Below are 11658 nucleotides of genomic sequence, written 5' to 3'. Positions count from 1 at the left end.
TTCTCCCATTGTGTTGGCTGCCTCTTCCCCTTTGTGACAAAGTCCTCTGAGGTGCAGAAGCTTTTGATTTGAGGAGTTCAATTTTCTTTCTTTTCGTTGCTTGTGCTTTGGGTGTAAAGGTTAAGAAGCTACCTACTATTACTAGATCTTGAAGATGTTTCCCTATATTTTCTTCTAGGAGTTTTACGGTATTGGATCTTATGTTTAGGTCTTTGATCCATTTTGAATTAATTTTTATACAAGGTATAAGGTAAGGGTCCTCTTCCATTCTTTTGGCTATTGATATCCAGCTCTCACATCCCATTTATTGAGAAGGCTATTGTGTCCCAATTCATTGGACTTGGGGGTCTTGTTGAAAATCAATTGACCATAGATTTGGTGGGCTAGCTCTTCATGCTTGATGCATTTCAGTTCTATTAATCAGTTCTTCTCTCTTTGTGCCAGTACTATGCTTTTTTGACCAGCGTGTTTTTTTTTTTATCAGTATCTCTAGAATTTATTCTACTTTTTAGCCATTTTAAATAACTTCACATTTAAAAATAAATAATTGCTGCCCAAGACAATAGTGTTCTATCTTTCATCAGAGGTTATAGCAAAAAGTGAATTCTGGAAATGCCAATGTGCTCAGCAGCAACCCTTTCTCAGCACTTGCCGGCTGCTTCTTGAGGAGCAAGGCCTAACTCAATAGATTTGAATAAATGTGATAAAATATTTGAGAATACAAAATATAATACTCCTGCTTTTGATGCACAGTTATTCACCCCCGCCCCAGTTATAAGAATAAGAATTACAAGAAAAATGTATAAAATTTATTCACAATATGGAAGCTGAGATGAGTAAAAACAGCTGGCGATGGCATCTTGCCTCTGAGTTTGATCTATAAAAATATTAGTGAGCTCAGTTTTCTATATTTTGCTATTTCATTTGGGGAATGATGAAGCGAGTCTCTTTTATCATTATAAAACATCAGATTCTAATGTCACTTATCACAATATCGTCTGGAATTCCGGTAAGGCTCCGTTAGGGGTGATCTGGAGATTTCTGGACTTGACATTTGATAAAAGTTGGGTAACCGAATATCATAGTGATATCTTTTTCCTATATATACTCTATCATTCAAGGCATAGAGTTTATCTGCAATGTCACTGCCAATTAAAACCGAAAACAGGCGAGAGATGTAACGATGCTGAGCAAAGAGCAAATATAATTTCTTTCTCCTCCAAGACACATATTGACAATCAGTTTCTGCTGTGAGGGTTACCTGGAAAACGCCTTCCTCTGTGGGTCTCAGCGAATCCCATTCGGGAGAGTCCAGGAACTGAAAGGGGAAAATGTAATGCAGAAATTCTCCATCAACTGTCACTCTGATCCTTCCAGAAACAAGCAGGGAGAGTTTATCAATGGAGGTTTTCCACTGCATGGCATAACAGTGCTCCTTTTCCAATGTAACCACTTCAGAGCTCAAGGCAATTGTTCTGAAGACAGGCAAAGTGATTCCCAGAGGCTGGAAAAGGGAACTGTACAACACCTGGAATTCTCTTGCAAAGGTTATGCTGTGAACTTGGTATGCAATATGAACAAACTGCATGAAACAGATGATAAACAGTACACAATTCCAGGAAAATATGTCAGCTGCACAGACATCTACCCAAGCCCACACAGCAGAGCAGAGAAAGCCTAATCCTAGCAAACTGAAGACATAGAGGAGCCCAAAGAACCCACTTCCACCCATGAAACCTACTACAAATAAAATACTGGCAAGGTCATAAATTGCCCCTTCGGCTTCTTGCTTCCAGCTTGTGCAGACAGGGTGCTCATCAGTTAGGCTCTTCCATAAACTTGAATTTCTTTCCATGGCTGTACCACCATCTAGTTCATTGTCAGTCGATGTTAGATGATATTTATGCAAGTAATCAAGTCCTCTGCTTTTCCATCATCAGAGTTTTACTCCGTCACAAAACCAGAGAAACCTAGGGTACTGGAGTCACGGTGATTACTGGTTGGGTGTGTCTGGATCTTGAAATACCAAGAATCCCATGTTCGCTTCTTTAAGTTCATTTGGGCTCTGGATTTAGATCTAGTCCATAAATATTTTGATGTTTTCTTTTTTTCCCTCCGGCCCAGCGCAGCGCCCCAGCCCTGTGCAGGAAGAAGTTGCCCAGCCGAGAGCGCGGGGCCCGGCTGGCCAGCGCGGAAACCCGGGGCCCCCGGCTCCACCAGTGTGGTTTTACAATAAGTTTTAAAGTCAGCAAGTATTAGTCCTCCCACTTTGCTCTTCTTTTTTTTAGGATATCTTCAGCTATTTGAGGTCTCTTTCCCTTCCAAGTAAATTTGATAACAAACTTTTTCCAAGTCTTCAAAATAGATTGTCAGAATTTTGATTGTTATTACACTGAATTTGCAGATCAATTTAGGTAGAATTGACATCTTAAGACATTAATCCTCTTTATCCCTGAGCACAGAATGCGTTTCCATTTATTTAGATCTTTGATTTCTTTTAGCATTGTTTTGTAGTTTTCTGTGTACAGGTCCCTGACATCTCTCTGGTTAAGCTTATTCCTAGGTATTTGATTCTTTTAGCTGCTATTTTGAATGGAGTTCTTTCCTTAATTATCTCCTTAGTTATGTCGTTACTGGTGTATAGAAATTTTACTGGTTTTCGTACATTAATCAGTGTCTTGCCACTTTGCTGAATGTGTTTACTAGTTCAAGTAGCTTTGTCATAGATTGCTCAAGATTTTCAAAATATAGGATCATGTCATCAGCAAATAATGAAAGTTTTATTTCTTCCTGTTTGAAAGCCTTTTCTTCCTTTCTCCTGTCTTACCACTCTAATTAGACTCCTGGTGCAATGTTAAATATAACAGTGACAGTGGGCATCCTTGTCTCATTCCCGATCTTAGAGGGAATGCTTTCAACTCCTCACTGTTGAATATGGTGCTGGCTATGGTTTTTTTTTTTCATGTATGCCCTTTATGATACTGAGGAAGTTTCCTTTTTTCTACTTTTTGAAGTATTTTTAATCAGAAAAGGATGCTGAACTTTGTCTGATGCTTTTCCAGCTTCAGTTGATATATTCATGTGGTTTTTCCCTTTGTATTTATTGATATGCTGTATTACATTGTTTGATTTTTCTTATGTTGAACCTGCCCTTGCATTCCTAGTATAAACCCCTCTTGATTGTGATGTATAATTCTTTGAATGTATCATTGGATTCGATTTGCTGTTTTTTTGTTGAGAATTTTTGCATCTATGTTCATTAGGGAGATTCGTCTGTAGTTTTCTTTGTTGTAGCATCATTATCCAATTTTGGTATCAGAGTGATCTTAGCTTCATAAAGTAAGTTATGTAGTATTCCTTTTTCCTCAGTTTTTTGGAGGAGTTTGAGCAGGATTGGTGTTTGTGAAAGTTCTGGTTCTTTGGTGGCTATTAATTTCCAGCATCATTCAAAAGTGCTTTGGGGCAGGCCTCGGTGGCTCAGCAGGCTGATTTCTCGCCTGCCCTGCCGGAGGTCCAGCTGGATTTCCTGTGCCTGCCCATGCAAAAATAAAGAGTGCTTTGAATAATTTCAATCTTATTAAGTTTATTAAGACCTGTTTTGTGTCCCAGCTTATGATCTATTCTGGAAAATATTGCTTGAACCCTAGAGAAGAATGTATTTCCTGGTGTTTGGGGTGTAGTGATCTATATATGTCTGTCAGGTCCAGTTCGTTTATCACATTGTTTAAATTCTCTGTTACCTTGGTGATCCTCTGTCTGGTTGTTGTATTGTATGTAGAAGAGTGGTGTATTGAAGTAATAATAATAATAATAATTGTTGTTGTTGAAATGTCTATTGCTCCTTTCAGTTTTGTCAGTGTATGCTTAATGTGCCTTGGGAGCACCATAATTGGGAGCATAAACATTTATGGTTGTTATGTCTTCTTGATAAATTGCTCCTTTTATTAGTATGTAGGGTCCTTCTTTGTCTCTTATGACAGTTTTACATTTAAAGGCTATTTTATCTGATACTAGTATAACTACTCTTGCTTTCTTTTGGTTACAGCTTGCATAGCAGATCTTTTTTCCATCGTTTCACTTTCAATCTATTTATATCTTTATGTCTAAAATTAGTCTCTTGAAAACAGCATATAGATGGATCATGTTTTAAAATCCGTTCTGCCAATTGTTATCTTTTAATTGGTGAGTTTAGTCTGTTACATTCAGCTTTTACTGTAAAGGCAGTTCTTGAATCTGCTGTCTTATCCTTTTCGGTTTTGTTTGTCAGATTGATATATTCTTTTCCCTCTCTCTTTTTATCCATTAAGTTACCCTTACTGATACTCTTCAATTCTGTGCCTTCCTCCAGACTTTCTTCTCTTGTGTATTTTTTTCTTTTTCAACCAGCAGAACTCCTTTTAGAATTTCTATATTGCTGGTGTCCTCGTGACACATTCTCTCAGCCTTTGTCTGAGAAGATTTTGATTTCTCCCTCAGTTTTGAAAGACAACTTGACTGGATAAAGAATTCTTGGCTGGAAGTCTTTTTCATTCAGAGTTTAAATATGTAATACCATTGCCTTCATGGTTTCATGGTGCCTGTTGAACTTAGTCTTATGTGGTTTCCCTTGTATGTAGTGAATAACTTTTCTCTTGGTGCTTTCAGAACTTTCTGCTTCTCTTCAGTATTTGACAATATGATTAGTAGGTATCTTTGTTTATATCTGCTTGAATTTATCTTATTTGGGGTTTGTTAGGCTTCTTTGGTTTGCATATTTAGGTCTTTTATTATAATATTTGGGAAGTTTTCCCCTATTATCTCATCAACTAAACTTTGTAGCGCTTTGTTCTTCTTTTCTGTTTCTGGGACACTAATGTTTCATATATTTGTGCTCTTCATGTTATCCATCATTTCCCTGTGATCCTCTTCTTTTCTCTTTCATATTTCTTGCCATTTATTCTTTTGTGTATTTAAATTCAATCATCCTGTGTTCTAGCTCCTTTTTTCTTTCTTCTTCCTCTTCAAAAAATCTGCTGTTGTGTTTCTCTACTCTATTTTTTATTTGGTCTACAGTATTTTTCATTTCTGTGAGATACAGTGTTTTTCTATTTAGTCTTTCAAATTCTTCTTTATGCTCCTCCTGTGTCTTCTTGATGCCCTTTATTAGTTATCCCAAATTCCTTGTCCCCTCTAGTGTTTTGATTTGGTTATTTGACTGTGCCATATCTGCCTGAATTTTCACATGCTTTCTGATTTTTTGTTGTCTTTGAGGCTTTAGTTGATCTTTGTGAGGTTAATTTGCAAGTTGATTTCCTTAACTTGTCTTGGGTTTGCCTTGAAGGTCCCATTTTACACTTGGTTTGTCAGTAACTACTCACCACACCAAGGCCCAGAGCTCATGGAGGGTATGTGATTCTACTTGATGTTGCTCTTGAGCTGCCTGTTCCCCTCAGCCCTGCCTCTCCCTGACTGCCCCAGCCACATGAGCAAGATAGTGCCGGGCGAGATGGCTATTCCCTGCACCCTTCATGCTGGCTGGTCTTGGCAAGAGGAATGAGACTTCTCATTCCCTCAGGGAACTGGCCTGCTGTGCCCATAGGGGAGGAGTGCCAATATCTGTGGCTTGTGAAACTTAGATCTCTGTGTGGGATCTCGACTGTTCCACCGTTCCAGACTGGTGTAGGATGTGTGCCCTGTCACTAAGTTCCTCAAACAGTTGTTCCGCATATAGTTTCTAGCCATTACTAGGTGCCCTAGAAGCTGAACTAAATTCCATTCCTCACTACACCACCGTCTTGGTCCATCACTATTGGGTATCCTTTTAAGAAATGTTTATGTGATTGATTCTGTCTTTCCATTTTAAATTTCTTATAGTGCTTCAAATTTTATGTTATTTTTCTGAAAATAAGAAAGACATTTTTTATTTTCTCATATCTGGAATGAATAGGCCAAGAAGCATTTATCTCAGTTTTACATTTATTTCAACACCTTTTATTAAACTTTTCTTCCTTCATTGCTTTATGATGTTTAATTTATACAGTTCCTCACCTGGGATATTGTCTTAGACCCTTCAGCCTCTTTGGTCCTGCTTGTCAAAATCCTGTCCATTTTTCAGAGTTTATCTCAGTTACCAAAGTTTAATAATTGTTTTCTAATATCTCGTTTCCATGTCCTACCCTTAGCTGGAAATAATATCTCTCTTAGTTGCCACAGCACTATATTTAGATGTTTCTGTTGACATTCTCTTTTTAACTTGAACATTTTAATTGCCTCAGTAAAACTAGATGCTTCTAGAGAGCACAGTCTTTTTCATTGTAATTTCTCCTATTTTGGTACTATGGTATCAAAAGTAGACTTTTTTGATAAATATTTGGCGATGTTTTTTTTTTTAACATTTGTATGAAATTAAACCTATTCTGGTTTCTCTGATCTCCTCCCCTACTGTATATACCACTTCCATACCACTTTAAGCATTAATTAGTAGGACTCGTCTTTCTCATCTGTTCTTCTGTGTTTACAAAAGTATTTTTTCAGATGAATATAAAATAATTTTTCAAGTTCTTTAAACTTATTGAGATTTTTTGAAATTAAATAATATGACACTTTTATATTTTGATCTGGAAACATGGTCAGCAGACCCAGTAATTCAGCTACTCTTTTCTGTTTCCTAAGATCGTTTTTGAGATTGCTTTGTGTATGAAGTGGAGCTTAAGCAAATTCAGTTCAATTAGATTTCATCATATATCCAAATGAAAGAAGTATGCAGTCTAGGTTGTGTTACCAGTTCATCGTATGTACTATCAGTTGAAATACTGCAAAGCTCAGATGTGGTTTACAGAATGCTCAGAAGTCATAACGCTTATGTTTTATGTTTTATTGAAGGCAAAAATATTTTTAAATACCTATGGAAAAGGTCTAGGTTTGTGGACTTTAGGTGCCTGGGTTATCTAACGTAAATATTATCTAATATTTATTATTTATGACCTGACATTTTATTTCTATAGGTTGAAAAAGTGATGAGTTTTTAAAGTATCTTCTTGATTTATTAAGAATTAGGATACATAGAATTTCACCCCCATAGTTTTATGCAAATGGCACTAGTTTTTCTTCTGTGGTTTATGAAAGTGGTCAGCCAGGCCACTTATTTTGTTTATTTCTTGGTGACTGCAGTGGTCCTTAGGGAGGATGTTTTGTCTTTGGCAGAGAAAGCAAAAAAGTGTTTATTCATTCTTTTTTGTAGTAATGTTGATCCAAGAGGAGTTTTTGCAGAAAACCAGAGTGAATAGCCTTTGAACACAAACAGCTCCCATTTATCTCCTTACCCAGAGAGTGAAAGATATAAGGATTAATAGTATAATAAATTATAGATAATATGAACTTCTAGAATGAAAGTTGCAAGCTAATGGTTCACAACCAAATATTGGCTCTCAATATAAATCTGAGATGGAATGAGATCACCAAGGGAGCAGTGAACCCAGAACAGAGAAGATTAAGAAGGAGCATCCAGTGAGATAGGATGAAAACCAAGGAAGTATGATGTCCTGTTTTCTTGAGGGTACTGATATTTATTATTTCAGTCTTCTTCCACATATTCTAGATTTTCTAGGCATCTTAGCAGGTTGAGGCTGTTTCCAACTAGAGTGATCCAGACCTTCTCCAAGGATCCAGGAACCATAGATCATGTAGCTGAAGGGAGGAGTTACCTCAGCTGGAATGAAAATGTGCTTTATCCCTGTAAATAGGCAGCTGCCCGTTTACAGTGATCACTGGGCATGACAGCACTAGTTGAATTCGCTAGGTTCTTTCCCCATTGTACTAATCATAGGTTGTTGTAGTTTATCAGTATCAGCCCCTTCCCTCCCTACCTGCCACACATACACACAAAATACAGCATTTCCTTTCTTAGCGTGCTAGTCCATTAGCATAAGGGGGCCAGAATGATCACGTAGTAGTTGCTTCAGAATTCAGCAGAACCCTTTCTGTGTCTCTGGCAGAAGCCCCTCTCTCCTCCACCCAGAATCAGAATTTCTAGTCTAGTAGAGCCTAAGGTTGCCTGTCCTACTTGTATCCCTTGGTTCCTTGACCCATGGTTTTCATTTTCAGTCTGTCAGAGACAATGCACCACACTTCAGTCTTTGAAAGAGAGTATAGGTGCACGAACACTAACATCCTGGAGGCCTGGGTCCCAGCCCCTCAAATGCTGTTTTTTTTTTAGCATGGCCAGGCACCAGGAATCAAACCTGGGTCTCCTCATGGCAGACAAGAGCTCTACCTCCTGCACCACCGTGGCCCGCCCCCCTCAAGTACTTTTATACATGGAAACTGTGTGTTTGTTCATTCCAGTTCATAGTACAAACAATTAGGAAATAAATTTTTACATAAAAGTGACTTGTTACGTTGGTCAAAACAGCATATATGCATTTACAAAATGTTTTTTTTACAGTGGCTATAGTTGCTCTTAGTTACAAAGTTAGAATAAATTTATTCTGAAGATTTCATTCTACCTAAAATTGTTCTAGGCTTTGAAATTGTAAAACCAGCTATAGAGAGGACTTTCTGTTTTACTGGAATTTTGCCAAATGTGCCTCTGGCAAATTATGGGTTATTGTTTTGGAATAAAGATTTTAATATCTATAGTAAAACTGATTTTTAATACATTGAAACTGGATGAGTTTAAACTATAATAAGAATTATAAATATGCCCTCTTTAATAATATTAGTCCCCTTGTTTCTTGAATAAAGAGGAATTACTCATTTTTCTTCCCTTTTTCTCTCTCATTTGTTTACTTTCTTTTGCACACCTGTTAGTCTTGAATCTCTTGACAGCTAGGGTCTTATCTTCTGTTAGTGTTTCTCACAGGACTTAACATAATGCCTTATTCTTAGTGGGTCCTCTGTAAATAGTTGAGTGAACTCAAGAAATGTAATGTGGGGGACAACCAGATCAATAGGCTGAGCCCTCAATTTTGGGGTTTGCCCCTATGAAACTTATCCCAGCAAAGGATAGGCTAAGCCTACTTAAAATTAGGCCTAAGCGTCACCCCCAGAGAACCTTTTTTGTTGCTCAGATGTAGCCTCTCTCTCTGAGCCAAAACAGCAAGCAAACTCGCTGCCGTCCCTCTCTCTGCCTGAAACATGACTCCCAGAGGTTGTAAACCTCCCTGGCAACGTGGTACAGAAATCCTAGAATGAGCTGGGACTTGGCATCAGGGATTGAGTAAACCTTTTCAACCAAAAGGGGGAAGAGAGAAATGAGACAAAACAAAGTTTCATTGGCTGAGAGATTTCAGAGTCTAGAGGTTATTCTTATGCATTATATGAATATGCCCTTTTTAATTTATAGTGTATTAGAGTGGCTAGAGGGAAGTACCTGAAACTGGAGCTGTGTTCCAGTAGCCATGTTTCTTGAAGAAGATTGTATAATGATATAGCTTTCTCAGTGTGACTGTGTGATTTTGAAAACCTTATGTCTGATGTTCCTTTTATCTATGGTATGGACAGATGAGTAAAACGTATGGATAAGAAATAAACAAATAATAGGGAGAACGAAGGTTAAAATAAATTGAGTAGATTGATGTACAAGTGGTCAGTGAGAGAGAGGGACGAGTATGGCATATGTGAGGTGTTTTTTTTCTTTCTTTTGCTAGAGAGATGCAAATGTTAAAAAAAAATGATCATGGTGACGAATACACAACTCTGTGATGATATTGTGAGGCCATTGATTGCAACCATGTCAAGAATGTTTGTATGTCAAGAATGTTTGTATGTTTGTTGTTCATAATTAGAAAAAAAGATGTAATATGAATATTAAAAAATGTATATTGCATGTATATAATAAACATAATCATGCGATAGCATTTATAAGCTTTATTTTTAAAGTTAGCTTTTAAAAACTTGTTTAAAAGTGTTACAGTGTTTTAGACTCTCTTCCTTTTTTCTTTAAACAGATAGGGGGTCAAGGACCGAATCATCAGCACTGGCTGAAGGTAAGTATGTCTTTGGGGGGAAATTATTTTTCAAATACAAATGAAAATTTATGATTAAAAGAAAACTATATCAGCTAAATATAATTTAAGGAAACTATTGTATAGCTAATATTGAAATGCTAAAAATATCTTTAGTAAATACTCTTTATTTTTTGGTTTTGTGCTTAGGATAGGAAGTAGGGGAGATAAGGTAAATTAATTAGCACTCTTTTTTTGCAGCTTTCTTTAAATAGGAGAGGTATGTGTTTTTCTTTGAGTTCCTTTTTAAGTCATTGTAGTTTTTTCAAGAAAGCTTTAACCATAATTCTAGTAGTTAAAAACTACGTTATCTTAAAATATAAATGTATAAGTAGTTTTTTGGGGGGGAACTAGCATATAAATAACAATAAATAATTCTGTCTTTTATTGGCTTTGGTCCTTTTTTTAAGCTTAGAATTAAAGAACACTTTTTTTTTTTTTGCGTGAGCAAGCGCTGGAAATTGAACCTGGGTCTCCAACATGGCAGGCGAGAATTGCCTGCTGAGCCACTGTGGCCTGCCCTAAAGAATACTTTTTAAAAATGATTACTGTTATAAGGTCTTGAGTACTTAAATTTATAATACTGTAACTATTTTAATTATAACAAGTTAATAGGTATTTGAAAATGCGATTTTTGTTTAGGCGTGCTTCCTATTCTTAAAGTGAAAATGATCAACTTAGAATATCTTTCTGTGCTCACCTTCCCAGTCATAAAGATTTCACAATTAATCTGTCATTTTAGTACAGCTGAATGACAGTTATCATGATAGGCCTTAGGAAATATAATCAACTCACCTGCTCTGAATGTTGCAGCACAGGAATTCTCATCCAGCTTTTGTGCTGTGAGCCTCTTTGATGGTCTTAGAAGCCTGTGAATCTCACCTCAGAATAAAAGATTCTAAATAAATAAATTACATAGGATTAAAAAGGAAATAAATTACATAGGATTAAAAAGGAAGCCAATTATATTGAAATACAGTTAGCAAATGTTGAAAGTACGAATTTGTTATAGAGTAATGTATGTGCTCACATTAGAGAATAACGTTTAATGGCAGGTCTGCTAATGATTACGGTAATTTCACATAGTGATGAGTCTGTAACAGTTGCAAAGTAATATGAAAATATCTGTGGTTTCAATTAATAACACAGTCATAGGTATTTGTAATACTTTGTTTGTTGCGTACAGGGTTGAGTAAAGGAACTGCTAAATTTGACATAGAGGTTAGTAAACAGGTTCTCATCTGAACTCACAGACCCCTGAATCCTATTTGGAGTTTGTGGACTCCAGATTAAGAACCCTTGTTAGAGAAAAAACAAGCTGAATCTTTCTTTTTCTATCATAGTTCATTAGATGTGGCTTAATATATAATCATAGTTGATTGAGTTCTGTATAACTAATTTTAAGGAAGTAGAGTCACCCACCCATTCCTTAAGAAATGTTCTAATGGCATAGGCTAGAATTTCATGAAACAGCTTTGAAGAATCTTCTGTTTTCTGATCCAGTAATAACAGAAACAACAGCATATTCTGTGGATAAAGGTAGTAAAAAATAAGCGTTAAGTCTTGGAGAGTGCCTGCCTTCAAGTAACTCACATTTTAGTTGAAGGAACATGAAATAAACATATAAAAAATAAAATTTCAGTATGAGATGCCAGAAGTTTAACAAGAGCACTGT

At 36.5% G+C, this 11658-nt stretch overlaps 1 protein-coding gene and 1 pseudogene across 7 annotated transcripts in view; one reads left to right on the top strand and one right to left on the bottom strand.

Annotated features, from left to right (window-relative positions):
* Positions 1–11658, top strand: part of CYRIB (CYFIP related Rac1 interactor B) — a 197033-nt gene that overhangs the window by 134918 nt on the left and 50457 nt on the right. For all 7 annotated transcript variants that reach the window (XM_077167657.1, XM_077167663.1, XM_077167664.1 and 4 more), the window contains one exon: positions 9927–9965. Coding sequence is in view for 1 of the 7 variants with exons in the window: in XM_077167666.1 (XP_077023781.1) it covers positions 9927–9965 (39 nt within the window). In the remaining 6 variants the exon portion in view is untranslated. The remainder of the gene's footprint in view (positions 1–9926; positions 9966–11658) is intronic.
* Positions 745–2195, bottom strand: LOC143689050 (popeye domain-containing protein 3 pseudogene; annotated as a pseudogene).

Source organism: Tamandua tetradactyla, chromosome 6 (assembly GCF_023851605.1).
Source record: "Tamandua tetradactyla isolate mTamTet1 chromosome 6, mTamTet1.pri, whole genome shotgun sequence".
NCBI classification, from domain to species: Eukaryota; Metazoa; Chordata; class Mammalia; order Pilosa; family Myrmecophagidae; genus Tamandua; species Tamandua tetradactyla.
The sequence above is the reverse complement of the archived record's forward strand: the minus strand, read 5'-3'. Positions and strand labels throughout refer to the sequence as shown.